The sequence below is a fragment of the Sciurus vulgaris genome (assembly GCF_902686455.1).
Source record: "Sciurus vulgaris genome assembly, chromosome: 4".
NCBI classification, from domain to species: Eukaryota; Metazoa; Chordata; class Mammalia; order Rodentia; family Sciuridae; genus Sciurus; species Sciurus vulgaris.
The window spans coordinates 53,370,599-53,394,473 of NC_136464.1; the positions used below are offsets into that span (position 1 = coordinate 53,370,599).

Sequence of the window (23,875 nt, forward strand, 5' to 3'; positions counted from 1 at the left end):
GATAAAGAAAATGTGTATATGCACAATGGAGGTTTATTCAGTCATAAAGAAAAATGAAATTATATCATTTGCAGGAAAATGGATAGAACATGAGAATATTACATTAAGCAAAATAAGCCAACTCAGAAGGTCAAAGGTTATATGTTTTCTCTCATTTGTGGAAGCTAGAGAGGAAAAAGGAAAAGAAAGTTGTGAGGGGGATCTCATTAAAATCAAATAGAGATCAGTGGAGTAAAGGAAGGGGATGGATTAAGGCAGAAATACTAGGGAATGATATTGAACAAATTATATTATTATATTGTGTGCATATACAAATACATAACAAAAAATCCTACCATGATGCTACAATGCACCAATAAAAATATGGAAAAAGGATTAAGTTATGCAAACTCTTTATTTTCTAGAACATTCAACACAACTCAAAATCATTTTGAATTGTCTAAAAATCCATCTACACATATATACAGATATATAGGAAATAAAATACTGTTTTTTGGATTATCCTTTGAAAACTTACATCATTTTCCTAAAATTCCATCAAATTATGATAAAACATTATGTACAATTTAATTTGAAATTCAAGTAATACTTATTCTACAACTCACAGACAATGAACACATTTAATACACACTTATGTGGTACACACAGAATTGAACATAAAATAGTCATAAGTCTCAAGAAGTCCAATCTAATATGGGAGACAGACAGATAAGAGTACAGAGAAGCAAACTTACTAGGGTTGAAGAGGAAGCATTCTGAAGGAAGCAGCTGAATTTTGAAGTTATCAAGCAGATGAGATTGGGGAGGGGTAGAACAGCACATGCAACGACACAGAGACAACCACAAGCAATTAGATCGTACTGGCTAAGTAGAAAAAAGCTGGTGGCAGGAACTTGCCCATGCAAAGCACACTCTACTATCCTTGAATCCTTTAATTTCATTGTGCCACTATATATGCACATCTGTGTTTGTATAAGCTATGTTATATTTTAACAGAATAGTAAAGATGTTTAGTATTAACAAAGGGTTCAAAGGTAGGTATCCTACCATAGTATTTAAAAACCTACTTAGGCACAGTGGCACACACCTATGATCCTAGCAACTTGGGAGGCTGAGACAAGAGGATTACAAATTTGAAGCCACCTTCAGCAATTTGGCAAGACCTTGTCTCAAAATAAAAATAGGAGGGCTAGAGATGAAGTTCAGTGGGAGAGCACCCCTGGGTTTAATCCATAGCATTGCAAAAAAAAAAATAAACATAAGTAAAAGCCTACTCAAGGGATAGGGATGTGGCTCAGTGGAGGAGTGCTTGCCTAGCATGCACCAGGCCCTGGGTTTGATTCCCAGCACTGCAAAATAAATAAATAAACAAACATAAATAAATAAATGCCTATTAGTGCATAATCCTAACAACATCCTTCAAACTATTTAGAAGAGAATATATTTAAATTTGTATAAGTCGAAACAGCATATATACTTTAGTTCTTTTCTATTCTGTTATATTTCAATCCCTAGTTCTATGGTTGACATCAGTTTGTTTATTTTTCTAAATTCTATATTGGAAGTCAATCATATTTTCTCTGCCCTCAAAGAGTTACATTATAGTAGGGCGGACATTTTTGAACAACTAATTATACCATTTATTACTTAATATAAAATGATTTAGGTGAGAAAGGAGAAAGAGTGGTGATCAAAGAGATTATCCACACTTGCATTGGGGGAAACTAGAAGTAGAATTTTATAACAAAGCGTTTTCTTGCAAGTGCATAAATTCATGAATATTGTATATGTGAAGCATTTTTCCCTGCATTTCTTTGTTAAATTTGGGTATCCTGGTCTTTCTTTTCCCCTTTGCTCTTTCTACCATGCAAAAAAATTTTGTTCTCTCCTTCACTCCCAGACTAGAGCAAGAAAAAAAATCTCTTACTGAACATTTTCTCATCCAAGTTAACAATGGGAAAAATCCGAAAAGGATCAAAAGAATTATAATTTCAAATTTGATAACACAGGAGCCAATAAAACAACAAAATATTTTTCTTCTCCCAGATCTGCCCTTAAGTGTGTTTTTCTACCTCCCCTAGCCTAACCCCAAATAGACCTATAGATCTAGAAATCTGAAACACACTCAGGATTTCTCAAAAAAAAAAAAAAAAAAAAAAAAAAAAGCATTAAAATAGTGGAAATGCTTGAGGAAGATTTCATTTTGTACATGTTATTAAAACAGTATATATAAAATGAGACTTTCTTATAAAGGTAACACTTTTCAGAATAACTAAAAAGAGCAATTGGAAATGATCAGGACATAAAGTAAAATTTTACAAGGAAATTTTATAATCTATTCTTGATAATATTTCAGTCACACTGCTAAATTACTGAAAAATCAAGTTGCAATCTTAATTAAATTCTACAGAGGGAGCTAGCATAACAAAGAAAAAAGTCATAATACTTAAAGAAAAAAAACTGAACTTAAAGAAAAGACCTAGTCTTTTAAAAATATCAAATTACCATTCATCAACATGAGTTCAGAATATCCTCTAAGGATTTACCTTAATGATTAGCCAACTTAAAACACAAAATGGTATGTGGCATTCCAGTTTCAACACAGTACATCATATAAATTCATTTATTGCTTTGATAAGTTGTAGGGTTTTTCTTAAATTTCTTACTAAGATGTCCTTTCAGATGAAATAATCTCTTGATCCTTTTAAGAATAAGACTAGCCCATAGAACTCAGCTTCAGTGTCAAAAATACAGAGCTCAAAATCTTTTAATTTCTTGTGAGAGAAATGTGAGCAAAGTTCCTATCAGGAGATGAGCAATTTGAGCTTCTTTAGCTATTTTAGTATGAAACAGATAGGTTTCAATGGGGCTTCACTGGAATATTTATAGTACTTGTCCATTTTGAGTATCATAAGAAGCTGAATTTTTTTTTTTTTTTTAAATGTCTGAAAAACGATCATTTCTTTTTTGGGAGGAGAGGGTGAAGAAAGACTATTTCACCAATTTCTCAATGATATTTTTGATAATGATCATACTGATGAGTACTATATTTCATCTCTCAGGAAAAGTTCCTCTTTCCAGCTAGCATGCTATTCAAAGAAAAATATATTACAAATAATAGCAAAAGGCTCATGCAAAATTAAGTATACACTACAGGTACTGGCAGGTACCTTTTACTTGGGGCAGTATGGAAAATATCTTATGGATTGAATATGTTTCTCCATTGAGACAATTTTACCACAGGCTAAAAGCTTGGTGAATCAGGATTATGAGTATTGAGAAATAAAGAATTTATTATAGGAATTAAACCTTATTCAATTCTGGGGAAAAATAGGGAAGTTAAAGGTCCAAAAACAAATAGAAAAGTCACTAAGTAATCCTGATATAGGTTAATGAGTTGGACCTTTCCAGAAGCCAATAGGTATGTACAACTACTATAGTAAAACTATGATAACTATGTTATCAGCAATGGACAGCTATAACCTCTGAGTTTTCAATGGTGACAGCCTTTGTTCTAGTAGTCAGAATGGTGAGGTAGAGTGGGGATAAGTAAGGACAAGCTGGAATTCTGCCCATACCTCTGTATCTGTCTTTCACTACCTCTTTTCCAAAAAAAAAAAAAAAAAACACTTAACTGAAGTTAATCACTCAATCTTCTGAACTTAATGTCCTCATTTATAGAATGGTAATAATTCCATTTTATCTTAAAGGGTATAATGTGAGTTTTTAACTATGAAGAACCATAGAGTGGCGCATGCCTGTAATCCCAGCAGCTTGGGAGGCTGAGGCAAGAAGACCTCGAGTTCAAAGCTAGCTTCAGCAAAAGTGAGGTGCTAAGAAACTCAGTGAGACCCTGTCTATAAACGAAATACAAAATAGGACTGGGAATTTGGCTCAGTGGTCAAGTGTCCCAAAGTTCAATTCCTGGTACCAGCCACCACCCAAAAAAGAACCATGTAAAGGTATAGGTGTGGGTTTTGTATGATCATGTTATAACACTTTTTTGTGATTTTTTTGAGATACTGGGGATTGAACCCAAGGGTTCTTTACCACTGAACTACATCTTTAGCCCTCCATTCCTTTTTTTCACCTTGGCATTCTTCTGGATTACAGGTGCACCAGTTGTAACACTCCCTTAAACTGGCTTGTACTCTTGAAGAAGCTGTCTCTCAGGTATCATTTTGGGTTTAGATTAGTGCCTTGCTATTAATGACCATTAAGCAAATGATTTCTTTAGTTAAATACTTCAAGTTTATTCAGTAATCCTCTGGGAATAGCTTCACAGTTTCTAGTACAGAATTCTTTTTGGTCTCAACTGGTTTTAAGAATCACTGGTAGAAATATGTATAAGCCTGAAATAACCTCATTCAATGTTAGTTTGATACTTGCAGAAGTCAACTGATGGTAGCAGTGGGGAAAAAAGGGTGGAGGGAGGAGAAACCTAAAACAGATTTGGTACTTATTCCTGGAGGAGCAGCCTCCTAAGCATAAACAGTGAATTTTACCATAAGAAGTTTTTAAAGTTTAATTTAAAAAGCAATAGAGTAAACAGTTATCTTACAAAGCGGACTGGAGGATGTATAGCTCAGTGGTAGAGTATGTGAGTCTCAAGCACAATAAACAAATAAATGCTTCTTACATAAGCCAAAGTGTCATACACAGAATAAAAAACTAAGATGAAAGAAGACTTATTGCTTCAGTACTGACAAAGATGCCAATAACGAGGATTCTAAACATGATTATTCTAAGAAATGAGAACTACAAAAGAAAAAAGGTCAAGATTCTTTCAAATATGTGGTCAGAAAATATGTAACTTTTACAAATCAAGTAGTAAGTATAAATTTGACTTATTTCATAAGAAATAAATTTTTTTTGTATCAAGATGGACAAAAAGCTCTGTTTCATTTCCTCTCCTAAGAACTATTTTAAGTCCTTTATACTTGGAAGTCAGGCATATATAACACTTGTTTGATTTTTCTGAACTCACTCAAAATTGGCTTCAGCTCTAATAAAATCACAATACAATACTATGAAATTAATTTAACCAGCTATTGGGTTCACTGTAATCAGTTACTGAAAATTTCAGTGAATATTAATCCTTTTTATTTATTTGCTTTTTTGGTACCTGCGACTGAACTCAGAGGCATTTTATTTTACCACTGAGCTACATCCCTAGTCCTTTCTTAAAAATTTGTATAAAGAATCAGGGTCTCAGCTGGGGTTGTGGTTCAGTGGTAGAGCACTTGCCTAGCACGGGTGAGGCACTGGGTTCGATCCTCAGCACCACATTAAAAAAAAGAATAAAAAAAATTGTCAAGGCTCAACTCAAACTGGCAAAGCTGCCAAATCACTGGGATTACAAACCTGCACAACCATTATTAACCCCTTTTAAAAATTACTGTATACTGAGGGAGCTTCTTCTTGTTATTAAAAGAAGCACTTTTAGGGAATGAGAAGCAGGAGACTTGGTTTCTAGTCCAGCACTGTCACTAAATAGCACTGTAACAAGTCACTTTATTCATGTGAATCTCTCACCCTATTCTTAATAAAATAGGATGTTAGTTCTAAGGTTTATTTTCAGGTTAAAGTTATAATTAAAAAGATATGAAAGAAAAGGTCCCTGAGAATGGGATCATTAAAATGCTGTGACAACTTAAAAACTGTACCTTATTTATAAGCACTGAAAAGAGAATAGGTTATCTTTAATATTTTTTCTTATAGTGCTAGGGATCAAATCCAGAGCCTCCCACATGCAAGGCAGATACTCTCCCACTGAGTTACACCCTACAACCCCATAATGAATATCTTTTTAAAGCAATATCTTTATATTTAAAAAACAAGTTAATTTCATTGGTCTTAACTATATTTCAACTTTGACTTCTTGCATACTAGGATTTTTTCTCATTTGCCTTAAGCAAATATATTTTGCATCAACAAACTCTATTAGCTTTACAAGCAGTTCTTAGATCATTCTGACCAAAATAATCTTGATGTTTTCAAAGAAATGCTACAGCACAATATTAGTAACAATGGATTTCAGAGCCTACCACCAGATGTTAGTGATCATCTTTAATTGCACTGAACATGTCTTAAACATGCCACATAAATACTTACAAATCTCCTCTACTGGTTTAGAAATTGGGCGCTATTCTCTAAGAAATTATAGTATTTTTACACCGTACCAAAGATCAAAGTCTAACAGTATCTTTTCCAACAACCTTGTTTCATGTGTCTTGTATAATTTATTTTCTTCCATTTTATCATAATTCAAATTTGACAAAACCTATTTTTAAAAGATAACTAATTTTTGAAAATTTAAGGGGTGGTTCTGACAAAATTTATGGATAGTTGTGAATTCATTTATGTTTATATTTGAAATTAACCCTAACTCCAACCAATATTTTCGAGGGGAAGGGGTGGTGTAAATTGAATCCAGGGATGCTTTAGCACCCTTTTTTATTTTGAGAGAGGTTTTCACTAAGTTGCTTAAGGCCTTGAAAAGTAGCTGAGGTTGGCCTTGAACTTGTGATCCTCCTGCCTCAGCCTCCTGAGTCTCTAGGATTACAGGCATGTGCCACCACACCCAGCCCCAATCAACTTTTAACTTGACTTACCTAAATCCTCATGATTAGAGCTCAATATTTTATTCAAGGTAATATAGACATATACAGACATTCATGAGAAAAAATGGTTCTATCTTCAATAACTACATATGTTCAACAATAAGAAAATCCACTATTGATAGTCTTCATTTAAAATAAAGTATCTTTTTTAAGAAGTTTTAATTTTTAATACCTTTATTTATTTATTTTTATGTGGTGCTGAGGATCAAACCCAGCATTGTACAAGTGTGAGGCAAGAGCTCTATCACTGAGCTACAACCTCATCCCTAAAGTATCTTTTTTTAAGTCGTTTTACTGAAGAATGATCGACATACAAAAAGCTATACAGTACCTTTTCTTTAAATAGTATGTAACACACTGGCTTATAAATAAGGGAAAAATATTTATTGAATAAAACAGTGATTTTCTCGAATTTACTTTAAACTACTCCATTTATAAAACTAAAATTCTGATAGTCTTTAAAAAACTATAGAAGACTAATTAACCAATTCATTATAAGATCACGCATACAGCAAAGTACAAATCCTATAGTTTTAACTTAGTCACATCACCATTTCAATTGTTCCATTTTTCCTTCTTAAAATCATCCACAAGAGTCCTCCATGTGTAGAATGAAAAATAAAAATGTGAGAAAAAAACATTTTTCTTAGAGAAACAAATGCCACTGATGACCAATTTTTTCCTCTTTGATGCTAGTTTTCCCCAGAGGAAGCATGAGTGACTAAGCATGTATGAAATCTGAATCACCAGATTTCAGGAACTAAGGATGTTTTTAATGAAATCATAGTTACTGCATGTAAAGCAATATCAAGACAATTAAATTATGACTTTATTGTAGTTTCCTGGTCAGAGGTGATGGTGGGTTTTTTAAATTTTATTTAATTTTATTTTATTGTAGTACTAGAGATTAAATCCAGGGGTGCTCTACCACTGAGCAACATACCCAGTCCTTTTTATTTTCAATTTGAGACAGGATTACAGACTTAGACCACTATGCCCTGTTGGTAGCTCTTTATTGGTAAATTTTTCAGGAAATGAGTCAATGTAATAAAATATGATTATGATGAGTTTAGACTGTTTTGAACAGATTAGAAGAAGCAATGTTTTATGAAAATAGTGCATGAACTTACTGATTTTATAATTAAATTTTGTTTTATATCTACATCCCTTGTATTTTAAAAGACTGTCTTGCGTGCAGAGATTTTGGCTATTTGTTAACTGACATAACATTTGTATACATTTACAAGGTATGATTTGATAATTTGATACAGGTATACAATGTATAATGACTGAATCAGGGTTATTAGCATTTTCATCTTCTCAAACATTTCTCTGTGAGATTTTGGTTACTTTAATTACAAAATCACAAATGAGCTTATTTCTAAACAGCTTTATGAAGAGCTGATGGTAAATGTTTTTAAATTAATATTCTATTCTTACAATAGCATATTGAATTCCTGAGTATTTTTAGTGCAGCGGTCATAAACTATAAGACAGAGAACAGGCAGCCAAAAGACTGAAGATTATCAACTAATGCCAAATCAAGTGACAACAGTAGTCAATAAAAGAATAAAAAATTAAACATTAATCATCAATAAAAAAAGAATTAATTGATATATTGCAATAACACTGACGAATCTCAAAATTACAATGAAAGAGGACTTATACAAAACAGGACATATGTGATTCCATTTACAAGAAATTCTAGGGCCTGGAGTTGTGGCTCAGTGGTAGAGCACTTGCCTAGCACATGTGAGGCACTGGGTTTGATCCTCAGCACCACATAAAAATAAAGTAAAGAAAGTCTAGAACAGGCAAAACTTAAAAAGACCAGAAAGGTGGCACATGCCTATAATCCCAGTGACTCAGGAGACTGAGGCAGGAGGATGGCAAGTTTGAAGTCGGCCTCAGAAACTAGGTAAGACCCATTTCAAAATAAAAAAGGCTGAGGATGTAGCTTAGTAATGAATGTTCCTAGATTCAATCCCAGCACCACCAAAAAATATATTAAACTCTAGCTGATGATACTTATATGTTGAAAGATTTCAGGGGTGGAGGGAGGCAAAAAATATTTAGGGGAAAGGAAACTAGTATCTGTAATTTATAATGAAATGCATCCCAAAACTGGATAAATTAATGAATAGTTAGGAGAATAATAATACAAGCAATAAAGTACAATAAAATGTTAATGATAAAACCTAGGTGGTTTAAGAAACGTTATTTTCAGGTTAATGTTGCAAGTGACTATTATGTAAAACAAATCATTCCTGGGGGCTAGTGTTGTGGCTCAGTGGTAGAGTGCTCCCCTACCATGTGTGGGGCCCTGGGTTCAATCCTCAGCACCACATTAAAAAAAAATAAAAATAAAGGTATTGTGTCCACGGACAACTAAAAAACAAAATATTTTTTTAAAAAATCATTTCTGTGTATAAAGCAGCAAAAAAAAATTAGGTGGTGAGTATATGGGTGAATACTATATCTTTAAATTTTCAAAATGTTTTATGTATAAGTTAAAAAATAAATTTAAATTTAAAAACTCTTTTTCATAATTAAATGCAAGAAAAAAATTAGTTGGCCAACTTCTAACAATGGAGATGAATTGTATCTTACACTAGTATAAAACATTAAATAAATTAATAATTAATGAAATATAAATTAAGTAATGCATATTCTTGAAAATCAGATTTCTGGCCTTTTAATATTGGTTATCATTTACAAGAACCAAAGAAACCTCTAGGTTGACGAACAGCTAAATTTCCAAGCTTAAAAAAAAAAAAAAAACCTATAAATATAAAAAATAAATATATTTTATTTATAAAAATTTATTTATAAAATTTATTTATAAAAATATAAATATAAAACATAATCAACTGGCTGGGCATGTATGCCTGTAATCCCAGTTACTCAGGAGGCTGAGGCAGGAGGGTACCAAGTTCAAGGCCAGCTTCATCAACCTAAAGAGACCCTGTCTCTAAATAAAAGATAAAAAGGGCTGAGGATATAGCTCAGTGGGAAGCACCCCTGGATTCAATCCCCAGTACACTATAAAAAAAAAAAAAAAAAAAAAAAAAAAACATTGCTTAGGGTCTTGCAAAATTGCTGAGGCTGGCCTCAAATCTGCAATCCTCCTGCCTCAGCCTTCCTGTCACTGAGGTTTAAAAGCATTCATCTCCATGCTCAGCCCAAACCGGTTATATCTTTAACTAAAATCCTCACAGTTTCTGACAGATGTTAATATTTTAAATATTAATTTAGGTCAAAAAATGACAAAGAAAATATTCCAGAATCCTATACACAGGTATTTTTCAAAAGTAAAAGAGCCAGTCATGGTGATTCCAGCTATTCAGGAAGGTGAGACAGGAATGTGGCAAGTCAGAAGCCAGTCTAAACAACTTAGAAACTATCTTAAAATAAAATATAAAAAGGGCTGGGGTATCTCAGTGGTAGAGCTTTGCACCTGGTTTCAATCCCCAATACAGCAAAGAAATTAAAAAAAAAAAAAATCAATCAGACCATTTACATATATCTGTTTCATAGAAAGAAGTATATATAACCTAGGGTTTAATAAACTTACAGTTCCTTGTGCTTTTCTTCGGCCAAGATTTGGTCATTTGCTTTCAGAGAATACCTGTAGCACAGAAACACAATTATACGGGTCATATAAACAGAGAAGTATATTTGACTCAGTAGACATCTGATTATAGTATCGACATAACCATTAGTCGGATTCCCTACTCCAAACAAGCACTACTGTATGTTATAGTTCTCTGAATCAATGGATAAAACACCAAGAATGACCAAGCAGGTGGCTCTTTACTGTTCTATTAGTCACTTCTTATGGCACCATCTCAGGAATTAGAGATTAACATGACCATGCTTTGAAACACAAAATATCTTCAGTATTCCTCTACAATTGATCATATGAAATATTACTCTCATGCAGCAGTTCAAAATTTACTACAGTGTTAAGTATTTAAGAGTTCACAAAACAATATATACAGCTATCCATTCATTATATACATAGTCGGCTTCTACTGTGTACCATGCTATATAGGAAATAATATGCCATAGGAATAAAAAAATTCTGGGTAGTTTTTGACTGCACCATTTACTAGCTTTCTGACCACTGTAAAGTACTTCACCTCTCAGTCTCAGTTTCCCGGTCCTTAGAGTATAGGTTGCCATAAATAGTAGATTAGGGGCTGGGGTTGTGGCTTAGTGATAGAGCGCTTACCTGGCATGGGTGAGACACTAGGTTCAATTCTCAGCACCACATATACATAAGTAAATAAAATAAAGGTCCATCAACAACTAATACAAACATTTTTTTTAAAAAAGAGCTTATTTGGGCTGGATATAGCTCAGTTGGTAGAGTGCCTGCCTTGCAAGCACAAGGCCCTGGGTTTAATCCCCAGTATGGCAAAAAATTAAAAAAAATTAAAAAAAGAGCTTATTTAAAAAAAATTAGATTAGGATCTTCCACCATACCATAATATCTGTACTGCTATAGGTACACAGACTTTCTAGGAGGTTACCCAGAAATAAACTACAATGAACAATAACTCCCAGGCCTTTTTTTTTTAAAGGCTAATCTTCATGACAGTATATCTGGACTCCAAGTAGAAAGGTCATGCTGATTTTCCTTTCCTGCCTCCTCTTTCATAAATACCTTTATCCACATTATTAAAGAATGGCATAACCTAGGCCATCAAACTCCTGAATCAAACTGTACTGCACTGCCTGGGGCATAAAAACCTCTGAGGTGTTAAAAAAGACATGATCCATAGTATTTTGTCTGCAAAGTATTCTTTAATTAAGAGTGCAGCTCAGTGGTACAGCACCTGCCTAGCATGTGCAAGGTTCTCAGTTCAAACCTCACACCAAACAACAACAACAACAACAAAACTGTAATCCCCAGTTACAGGTTCTAGTATGCAGGAGGCCCTGGATTAAATCCCCAGTACTGGAAAAAAAATTAAAGTACCACAAACTAACTATGGAGCTTTCTGTTTTACACATTATTAAAGAATGAAGCTATAAATTAGTAATAAGGAATTGTGACAGTATGTTCTGTTTTCAGACACATCACAGAGTAGAGCACAAGTTGATCACAATTTTCACTTCAGAAATAAATCTGTTACTTTAGAAAAATGTTTTCTTTCTCACTTTTTTTTTAAACCAGGGATTGAACCCAGAGGCACTTAACCACTGAGTCACATCCCCAGTCCTTTTTATTTCTTAATGAGACTGTGACAGGGTCTTGCTAAGTTTCTTAGAGCCTCACTAAACTGCCTAGGCTGAATCTCAGAAAACCAAAGGACAAATGTTTTCTCTGATAAGTGGATGATGATCTATAATGGGGGGAAGGCAGGAATGGAAGAACTCTGGATAGAGCAGAGAGGAGGAAAGGGGAGGGGGCATGGGGATCGGAAAGATGGTGGAATGAGATGGACATTATTACCCCATGTACATGTATGATTGCCAGAATGATGTGACTCTGAATCATGTACAACCAGAGAAATGAAAAGTTGTACTCCATTTGTGTACAATTAGTCGAATGCATTCTGCTATCACATATAACTTATAAGAACAAATTAATTAAATAAATAAATAAATAGCCCAGTCTGGCTTTGAACTTGCAATCCTCCTGCCTCAGCTTCCCAAGCTGCTGGGATTACAGGTGTGCACTAGCACACCCGGCTACCTGGCTCCTCTTTTTTTTTGTAAACAGTACTAGGATGAACCTAGGGGTGCTCTACCACTGAACTATCTTTAGTCCTTTTTATTTTGAGACAGGGTCTCGCTAAATTGCCCAGATTGGCCTTAAATTTATAACCCTCCTGCATCAGCCTCCTAAATCACTGGGATTATAAGTATGTACCATCACCCATCACTATCAAAGTTTCTCTCTTCTATTCCATGTTCATAATCAAAGAATGGTATTATTTTCCAAGAAAAGTTCTGTGAAATAAAGCTAAGAGAGTTCCGGGGAGGTGGGGGGGACACACCAAGAACAATGTCAACTTAATTTCTTCAGGCCAATAAACTTACAAAACTCCTTGCCCTTCTGGCTATCTACCCGGGATTAAATATCAGAAGGTAGGGCTGAGGGTGTGGTTCAGCAAAATAGAGTGCTTGCCTAAAATGCACAAGGACCTGGATATTATTCCTAGTACTTCAATAGGAAAAAAAAAAAAAAAAAAAAACTGGGCATGGTTTCAGCCATGTAGGAAGCTGAGGTGAGAAGATCTCTTAAACCCAAAACTTTAAACCAGCATGAGGAATACAACATGAACCCTTTAAAAAAAAAAAAAAAAAAAAAGGCCAGGTGTAGTGGTACATGCCTGTAAGCCCAGTGACTAAGACAGGAAGATCTTAAATTTGAGGCCAGCCTGGGCAACTTAATGAGACCCTGTCTCAAAAGTACTTTTAAAAAGTGAATGAGACTGGGGGTGTAGCTTGGTGGTAAAGCACTCCAGGGTTCAATTCTTGGTGCTACAAAAATAAAAATCAATTAATTGTAACAGGAACTCATATCAACCACATAATTGAAATGAAAAGTGAAATCAGATATTTTCTACCCTGAAAATAAATCTGATAGTTTGACAATGAAGTTTTTGCCAAATAGGTTACAAGGAAGACAATGGCGAAAAGTTGAATGAATAGTTTTGACATGTTTAAGGTACTGGATTAAAAACAATTTATTCAGTCAGGCACAATGGCACATGCCTGTAATCTCAGCAACTCAGGAGGCTGAGGCAGGAGGATTCCAAATTCAAAGCCAGCCTGGGCAACTTAGCCAGACCCTGTCTCAAACAAAAGATGAAAAAGGACAAGGGATATAATCCAGTGGTAGAGGGTCCCTGGGTTCAATCCCCATTAGTGCAAAAACTAATATTATCAAACAACATTACTGTATGTAAATTTATGATTACACAAATGGTATGCCTTTACTCCATGTATAAACAGAGAAACAACATGTATCCCATTTGTTTACAATAAAAAAAAAAACTAATATTATTTTTTAGGTTACTTAAGACACCTTAAGTCTTTTTTGGTACATTTCCCAGAATTGCATGTCTCTAATGATTCTAATAACCAACACAGCAGGAAGTTTCTGATTTATTTCTTCCAATAAGACAGAAGCAGAACCTAGTCAAATAATCATCTGAGAGATAATTTTTGATGACAGATCATTTGATGATAAATAACTGAGTGACAATACTGAAAGCTATATTACAATTCAATTAGTTACGTGAACAGATTTCTCAACACTTACACCTGTAAAATAGAAATGAAACTGACACTGAAGACTATCTTATTGTACAATGAGTATTATTTATCCACAAAGATAGAACTGAAGAAAAGTTTAAGCCAGGAGTGGTGGTATAAGTCTGTGATCCCAAGGAATGGGAGCAGGGGACAGAAAGGAGCCTAAGGCAGGATTCCAAGTTTTGAGGCCAGCCTCAGTAATTTAGGGAGACTTTCATCAACTTACTGAGAACCCATCTCAAAATAAAAAACAAAAAGGTTTGGAGATGTGGTTCAGTGACAGAGCAAACTGCAGTCCAAACTACAGCACCAAAAACACATATACAAATACACACACAATTAGGTAGAAAGTACAGTTGAGTCTTAATTTTAAACAACTTATGTGGTCAAGTTAGTTTTCTCAACTAAAAAGTAAAACTTGATTAAAATTCAGTAGAAAGGCCAGGCGTGCTGGTACACGCCTGTCATCCTAGTGACTTGGGAAGCTGAGGCAGGAGAATCACTAAGTTCAAGTCCTGTCCCAGCAATTTAGCAAAGGGATTGTTTTGCTAAGTCTAAAAAAAGGACTGGGAATGTAGCTCAGAGGTTAAGCACCCTGGGTTTAATCTCCAGTACCAAAAAATAAAAAATAAATAATTTTTAAAAATGTTACAAAGGAAGAAACTAGGAACCAAAAGTGTTAATCATTACAACAATGTTCAGACCAAAGCTGAAATGAAATTTAAGAGGCTTATAAAGAAACAGATTAAGAGTAAATCAAAGGGTTAGGGTGAACATAACAGCAAAAAGTTACAAGGTTTATGAAAATAATATTTTAAATTCTGATTAGCACAGCAGATGAGGATTAAAATTCAATGAAAGCTAAAGGAAAAGGAGTTAAACTAGATTTAAGCCTAAATATATACAGTGAACTACACAGTATCCTTACATTTTTATGATTTTTATTTTTTTAAAAAATATTGATAATTATTCAAAAAGACTAGCCACATATTTTCATTACAGGAAAAACTTAAATGTGGTACTAAGCATGTCATGGTGATGAACACCTGCAGTCACAGCTACTCAAGAGGCTGAGGAGGGAGGATCACTTGAGTCTAAGAGTTTAAGACCAGCTTATACTTCTTATTCTGGCTTCTCTCCTATCATTTCACTGTGATTTACACAACTGAGGTCACCCCTTGCATTCCATTTTCAAATATAATGAACCATTTTAGGCTTTATTATACTAGATATCTCTTGCATTTGATATCTAAATATATATCATATGATATATAAATTTTTATGATATGTAAATGACCACTCATCATATAAACTCACTATATACTTCATCAGGGATATGAGACATTTCAAGCTCATCAGTTATAATATTAACATATGCCAAATACACAAATTTTGTGTTTTTGCATATAAAAAATTTTTGTCTCTAATATTCCTATTTTATTCACAGAGAAATTATAAATTCCCAGTATTTGGCTAAATGCTGACCACAAAGCATAGGCTCCAAAAGGTTTGTATTAAGCTGAAATGAACTGTTAAAAATGAATCCATGTTTAGATATGCTTTTTCAATACCCAAAGTTCTATCTGAACATTTAAAAATTCACAAGGAATGCCATCTTAGAATATCTGAGCAAAATGAAGGCTTCATATTCTGTTTATTTAATACACATAATACACATCTTTAAGGAAGCCCCAGAACAACTCAGGACTAATTGTTTACTATGAGAAATAACAGAAAGATTCAAAGTCATTGACATTGAAGTCAAAGACATTGGAGCTTTAAATTCAGAGTTACTCTGGATTCCAGGATTTACACTAGTGCCAATAGCACCTTCCCAGGTGTGTTGTTGTGCCCACCCCCAACTTTGTGCTCAGACTTTCATTTTGAACTGAGGGTTACATTATTGGCATCCCTCCTTCTGAGGCCATTGAACTTGAACTTAGTCACACCTTTGCTGTCCCAGACTCTCCAGCTTGCAGATGACCTGTCCTGGGACTTCTCTGATACCACATTCATGTTACTCAATTCCCCTAGTAAATTCCTTCACTTGTGCACGTGCTGGCTTTGTGGGTCTGCTCTACAACAGTCACAATTAGTTTAAAAGTAAAACAATTATATTTAACCTTATATGTGGAGTCTCATTTGACATTCAAAGTACTTTTTTTCACCTTCAAACCTAACATACACCCATTTATAGCAATAATTCATTTTAGTTGAATTACCTCAAAACTGTTTCATATGTGCTTATACTAATTAAGATTTATCTAAGATTTGTATGCTACAGTGATTTAGATTTAAGAAAAAGAATACATTTCCTCAATTACTTAGTATTTTCACTCCTAACTATGTTTTTGCTTTCTCAATCACCATTTCATTAATTCTCTCATTCCTCTTACTTGTGATATTTACTAGAGTCAAAAAAAGAAAAGGCAAGCCTGTCTTATACATTCCCTCCCTTTTCTATTTCTATTAATACATGTCTTCCCTTACTCTTCATAATTAGACCAACGCTCATCATCAACGTTCCACATTTCCTACTTTCCTCATAGCCACTGTGTCTCTTCAATATGTTAGAAAAGATTCTTTCCAATAGCTTACTTCCTGCCACAAATGTTTCTAATTTTCAGATCTTATATTTTGCCAAATTGGACACATCACTATTCACTTTTTTCTGCTTTTCTTTTAGTTAAGATGCTTAATTTTTCTTATTCCAGGGAAAAACTAGCTTTGCAATCTTCAAATATACAATAACAGAATACCTCAGAAGGCGGCTGGGGTTGTAGCTCAATGGTAAGAGCACTTGTCTAACACGTGTGAGGCACTGGGTTTGATCCTCAGCACCAGATAAAAATAAATAAAATGAAGGTATTGTGTACAGTTACAATTAAAAATATTTTTTAAAAAATGAATCTCAGAAAAAAATTAATTTCTGTATATTAAACATGTAAATGTCTCATTGAACTACACAATGCTTGCTCTATTCCACAAACAGGTAAATTGTAGGCAACCTATCAACCTCCCAAGACGTAAGTGCAATGTTTTGAATACACAGCCAAAGAGAACTGTGTCTTCCATTTCTCACCAAGAACTGATCTACTCTAAAATGCTAATTTTTTTAAAAAAATTAACAATTTTTGGAGCAAATTATACTTATTTTTCTCACACTGTCACTTGAGGGGTTCCAGGAGAGGGGGACAAGTGGGGTCCTTGGAGTAGGTGATGGAAAAGAACTTCAGCATGCGCCAGAAACATAGAATGTAAATTAGGAGAAGAAGAAACAAATACAGGAAAGCGGATATACACTCAAGGGAGAATGGGGGCTACCTGAAGAGGGAGAATGTGCAGGTACGCATTCAAGGAAGGAAGTCAGTCATCTTGAGAGTGAGAAGCTTTGAGGATAAAGCAAGCAACATATATTCAAGGGAGAATGTGGCCCATCTCAGGAGAGAGATGGCACTTCTTGGTCCGGGATGTTAATATTTATAGAGAGACAGCAGCCAGGGGCTGAACTAGAGTGGAGTCAGGGTGGAATTAGAAAATTTCACACCAGTTTTCTCCGTGCTTGCATAGTGCCCTTGCATCTTGTGTCATGTTAATTCCAGCAGGCAAGAATGCAGGCTACAGGCAGCTAACGATATAGGGGCTCCACTGCTCCTGTTGCTAGTTTTGCATTTCAAAAGTGCCTGGGTTTTTCCTGCATTCCAAGGGTTCATGGGCACTTCTTTTTTGATACTTATTTTATCTTTCTGTATTCCCATTTTCTTGTCTCAACTATACCTATAACTGAATGAAAATACAATTTCATTAAATTTATAAACCTTTACATGTCTACTATAATTTATGTGAAAAATCTAAACATATAATTGAGTTTCTCAATTTCAAACTAATACTTCCATAATATAACAGGAAATAAAGAATACAGGTTTTACAATTGTTATTGTGTTTATGTGTGTGTGGTGCTGGGGAATGAACACAGGGCTTCATGCATGCTAAGCATGTGCTCTGTCTCTGAGTTGCCCAGTTTTTATAATTAAAACCTATAGTTTAAAGTTCTGTACTATTAATGATGCATTCTGTACCCATGCACAAATTTCTATAGCTCAAGTTATTCTGCGGCTTATTCAAATTATTCTTATTAAATCGTAATGAGATCTAAACTGATACCATATACAAGTACATCTAAAACATGCTCAAACAAGCATGGTGGTGCATTCTTGTAATCCCAGCACCTTTTGGGAATTTGAGGCAGGAGGATCACAAGTTCAAGGCCAGTCTCAGAAATTTGGTAAGACTGTCTCAAAAATATAATAGGGATAGGGATGTATCTTGGAAGAGCTCCCGAGTACTGCCAAAAACAAACATACATTAAAAAATCATACTCAATAAATGGTAGGTATTATCTGAAAATTATTATATTTTTATATTTTACTTTAGTCTTAAAAGGTTCGCAGATTGCTGGGCGCAGTGGTGCACACCTGTAATTCCAGCAGCTCAGAAGGCTAAGGCAGGAGGATCCGGAGTTCAAAGCCAGCCTTAGCAAAGCAAGGCACTAAGCAACTCAGTGAGACCCTGTCTCTAAATAAAATACAAAATAGAGTTGGGGATGTGGCTCAGTGGCCAAATGTCCCCGAGTTCAATCCCCAGTACCTCCCACCCGAAAAGAAAAAAGGAAAAAAAAAAAGGTTCTCAGATGGATCCTCTACGGTCTTTCTTTACATGCAACCCTCTGTGGCTCACCAGTTCAATTTACAAAGGTCATTTCTATGTGATGGCTACTATTTTTAAAAATTGTTCTTTAAAACTTTTAACATTAACTTTAAAACATTTTACAGTTAAGATCATCGCATAAATCATATAAATTATTAAAGACTACTTAAAAGATGAAGCCAGCAATCTTCAGAAGATTTAAACTAAAGAAAGGTATGGTAACCATTTATTTATCCAGAAATTGCTCTATCAGGCAGATACTTCCTCATTTTGAATTCCCAAATCTAGTATGTAGTTATATGTACAATATGGTTTAAGAAGCAGTGATTTACTAATGTAATTAAAAAGAAAGGCAGTGTGGCATGGTAAAAGAGTATACAAATAAGAATCAAGAGATAGATCCCGGGCTGGGGCTGGGGCTCAGGGGCAGAGTGTTCACTTAGCACATGGGGGACCCTGAGTTCAATCCTCAGTATTGCATAAAAATAAATAAAATAAAGGTATTGGGTCCGTCTACAACTAAAAAAAATTAAAAATAAAAAAAAAAAGAGAGAGAGAGATCCAATCTGAGGCTTGCAATGCTAACTAATCACAGGGAAAACATTTTAACTTCTCTGAGCCTGTTTCCTCTGTGGTAAAATGAGTACAAATGATTAAATTAATTCTAGGATCCAAATTGCCTCAAGTTCTAAGTCTGTAGTTACATATTTAATAATAATAAAATACACACACACACCCTAGACTTCTTAAATATGGCAGAAAGCCCATCTACTCTCCTTTGCATTTAACATTGTTAAAAATGATAATAAAAGTACCAAAAATTAGATGAACATCTACAGGATCAAAAGATTAGTAATATAAGCATTAGCCCATTAAATATTAAATATTCAATTTTGTGAACATTGCAAAGACATTGACACAGGTGCATTAATAAGTTGAAAACCATAACCTAGAGTTTATATATATTTTCATTTAAATAATTTTTTTCAAATGATCTAATCATTCACCTGTTCCTTTTCTCAAAAGAATAGAACTCTAAAAACCTAGTATTTATTTCATTGTGACCATAAGTGATATAGTTGTTACTCAATTTAAGATTCTTAAACATCACTGATATATAGGATGATAAGACACAAAGATAGGTGAGCATAGTGGGGTGCACCTATAATCCCATCTACACAGGTGATTGGGGCAAGCCGATCACTTGAGCCCAGGAGTTGGTGGCCACACTGGGAAATACAGCAAGACCATGTCTCAGAAAGTAAGTCAACAGGGGCGCTGCGGCTGTAGCTCAGCAGTACAGTACTTTGATCCTCAGCACCACATAGAAATAGATAAATAAAAGTATTGCATCCATCTACAATTTTTTAAAAATTAAAAAAAAAAAATAAGTCAACAGTTTTCCACAAATTGGGGGGAAAAAGAAAACCATATAGGAAACAGTAACTTAGAAAAGCTGAAGAAACTAAAATCTCAAGGGCAATACAAAGAGGCTTCAAGATGATAATCAATGTTAGTCCACCTGCATAAATAAGCCCTAAGTCTCAGCTCATAAAGGTACCAAGTACATCAGAGGACACAGGTAAGGCACAGAGCTAAAACTCAGGGAACTGAATACCATCTCACCTTCACAATGTAAAATTCCGACAGTAATTAGAGGTTTACTCTCAGAAAAAAATCAAAGAGAATCAGTCCTGAAGTAAGAGATAACAGGGAAGTAGGGAGTTACAGTTGGAACTCCCTACTTAATTATGATACCTCCAGCCTTTTTCTCTGGTCAGCTTTAAGTATAAAGCAACCATGCTAGGCAGGTTGGCACATACCTATAATCCAGCTACTTAAGAGGCTGAGGGAAGAGGATGGAAAGGTTGAGGCCAGCCTAGAGAACTAAGCAAGACCCTTTCGACCCTTTCTTTTGGTACCGGGGATTGAACTCAGGGGCACTGGACAACTGAGTCATATCCCCAGCCCTATTTTGCATTTTATTTAGAGACAGGGTCTCAATGAGTTGCTTAGTACCTCGCTTTTGCTGAGGCTGGTCTTGAATTCTCGATCCTCCTGCCTTAGCCTCCCCAGCCACTGAGATTACAGGTGTGCACACAGTGCCTGGCTTCAAAATAAAATTTTAAAAAAGGGCTGGAGATGTATGTACAAAGCCCTGGATTCAATCCTCAGTACCAACAAAAAAAAAAAAAAAAAAAGAAAGAAAAAGAAAACAAAGAAAAGAAAAACAAAGAAAAAAGGATAAAGCAACCAGACTTAGATCTGAATGCTTTTCCATGAAGAAATTGAACAGACTCAGGGAGAAGTCTTTGGGGTAAAGCAAGGAATACAAATTCAAGGAAGAAAGCAGGTCATCTCAGGCAGAAACAATAACCCCTTGGTCTAGGGTGATATCCTCCAGCCTGAATTTTTTTCTTAAAAGCTTTCAGTGAAAGTTCACATTTTTAATAAGCATCAGTTTCAAATTCAGAAATATTTTTATTTGAAAAAGCCAAATACTAGCTGGGCATGGTGGTGCAGGCCTGTAATCCCTGCGGCTCAAGAGGCTAAGGCAGGAGGATCACAAGTTCATAGCCAGCCTTAGCAACTTACCCACACCTTGTCTCAAAATAAAAAAAAAAATAAAAAATAAACAAACAGACTGGGGAGTTAAACAGCTCAGTAGTTAAACATCCCTGGGTTTAGATATTCTAGATATCAGAAAAAGGCCAAATACTCTTCATAAAAATTCAGAAATCAGGCTAGGCTCAAGAAACTAAGGAGGCTGAGGCAAGAAAATCCCATTTTAGAAAAAAAAAAAAAAAGTGGAGGGAAAGGAGGGGGTTGAGGATCTGGTTCAGTAGTAAAGTCTACTTATAGGGGGCAGGTTCAGAATCAGGAAAAAAAAACTTTATCAAAAGATTTCTGATATTTAATTCACCTTCATAGTATAAGGTACTAATAAAAATACACCTAATTCATATGGTATAGTATTTATCTGTGCTCATACAATAAAATACTATAGACTGGGTAATTTATAAACAATAGAAATTTACTTCTCACATTTCTGGATAATGGGAAGTCTAAGATAATGCAATGTCAGGATTTGTGTGTAACAGAGGCTGCTCTTTGCCTCTAAGATGGTTCTCTGTTGGTACATCCTTAGGAGGAATTCTGTGTCCTCACCTAACTTAAAGAATGGAATTTGCAGATAAATGGATGAAATTGGAGAATATCATGCTACGTGAAATAAGCCAATCCCAAAAAACCAAAGGCCAAATGTTTTCCCTGATAAGTGGATTGATGATATATAATGGGGGTGGGGGATAGGGGGTGAGAGAAGAATAGAGGAACTTTAGATTATGTAGAGGGAAATGGAGGGAGTAATGAAAAATGGTGGAATGAGACAGACATCATTACCAATGGTATGAATCTACATCGTGTACAACCACAGAAACAAAATTATGTACCCCATTTGTGTACAATGAATCAAAATGCAATCTGTAAAAAATAAAAAAATTAAAAAATGGAAGTGCAGGGCTGGGGTTGTAGCTCAGTGGTAAAGCACTTGCCCAGCATGTGTGAGGCAATGTGTTTGATTCTCAGTACCACATATAAATAAACGAATAAAATAAAGGTCTATCAACATCTAAAAAACCATTTAAAAAAAAAAAAAAAAAAGAAAGTGCAAGCTCAACATTTTTTTCAGGGGGTGGGTACTTGGAATTAACTCAGGGGCATTTTACCACTGAGCTACAAAACCAGTCCTTATATTTTAAATTTTCAGGCAGGGTCTTGCTAAGTTGCTGAGGCTGGCCTTGAACTTGTGATTCTCCTGTCTCAGACTCCCAAGTCACTGGGCTTACAGGCATGCACCATCACACCTGGAACCAACCTTGATTCCTGTTGGGGTAAACACAAAGTGAGTGCCTAGAAGATTTGATGTTTCTGAAGGTAAACAAAGGACTCCTAAAAATGTATTAAGGTGGTAAGGACAAGGGAAACTGACCACTTCCCTTATCTCCAATCCTTAGGTGTAGATTAAAACAGAAGGACCTTGATTATGAAGTCAAGTCATATACTCATAAAACATTTGAAGAGACCCACAGGAGCAGTTGGCATAAAATCTATCCTATGTATGTTCTCCCCTGCTTATAGGTGTGTTGCGACAGCCTGGCACTGTCAAGGAGCAAGTTGAGTAATAAAATGTCTAAACCCTCTCACTGAATCCTCCTGCTTCTTTCTTTTGGGTTTGAGTTGAACAAGCCCTTTCATAAGGGACTCTACCCTCATGACTTAATCACTTCCCAAAGGCCACACCTCTTAATAGCATTGCACTGGGGATTAAAATTCAATATGAATTGTGTAGTGGAACACCATGATTCAAACCATAGCAATACAGTACATAGTAAACTACCCCTGGATAATGTACTTGCATAGTTAAAATGTAAAATACTTACTAAACATAATTTGAAATGTCATTTAAACATAGTCTTATTGAAAGCATAAGGCACATTTTCACATGTACTTTGCAAGAAATGGGTGTGGAATATAAGTACATTTCTCCCTTTAATAGCTAGGATTCAAAAACTTGTTTTTTATCTCTGAGTACTGATTTCAAACTCAGTGCTGAAGAAAATTCCCGAAGTAGGGCTAGGGATGTAGCTCACTGGTAGAGTGCTTGCCTGGTATAGATGAGACTCACAGTTCCAATACCCAGTACCACAGAAAGCAAACAAACAAAAACTTCCTGAAATAAAACAAAATTTCAGCTGGTCATTTAGACTCAGCTGCTAATAATACAAAGAAGTTATTTGGGCTTCAAGTAATGAATATAACCAAGATAATGAATATAACCCTAAAACCTTCCTCCTGTCCTTTTGAGCTCCTAATAACATAAATATGTATCTCTAGGTTATATATGACTAACAGGTATCTGGAGGCATATTCACCAGAATAGTAACAAAAATTTTAAATTTAAACTTTCTTTGTATCCTACCTTCAAACCCCTCCCCATTACTAGGGACTGAATCCAAGAGCACTCTAACAGAGCTACATCTCCAGTGCTTTTAATTTTTTGAGACAGGGTCCCACTAATTTGCCCAGGCTTGCCTCAAACTTGAAATCCTCCTGCCTCAGCCTCCCAAGTCACTGGGATCATAGGAATGTGCCACCATACTCAGCCTTTCTTTGTATTTTTATACATCATTTGATCTGCGTGTATGTGTGTTATTCTGGAATTGAACCTAGGGCCTTGTACATGCTAGGCAAGTACTTCTGACCTATGACCC

General features: G+C 35.0%; 1 protein-coding gene across 5 annotated transcripts in view; it reads right to left on the bottom strand.

Annotated features, from left to right (window-relative positions):
- Positions 1-23,875, bottom strand: part of ADK (adenosine kinase) — a 499,304-nt gene that overhangs the window by 430,917 nt on the left and 44,512 nt on the right. For 3 of the 5 annotated variants that reach the window (XM_079135961.1, XM_079135962.1, XM_079135965.1), the window contains exon 3: positions 10,198-10,251. The exons of the other annotated variants lie outside the window; for them this stretch is intronic. In XM_079135961.1, the coding sequence (XP_078992087.1) occupies positions 10,198-10,251 (54 nt within the window). The remainder of the gene's footprint in view (positions 1-10,197; positions 10,252-23,875) is intronic. 5 annotated transcript variants of the gene reach the window in all.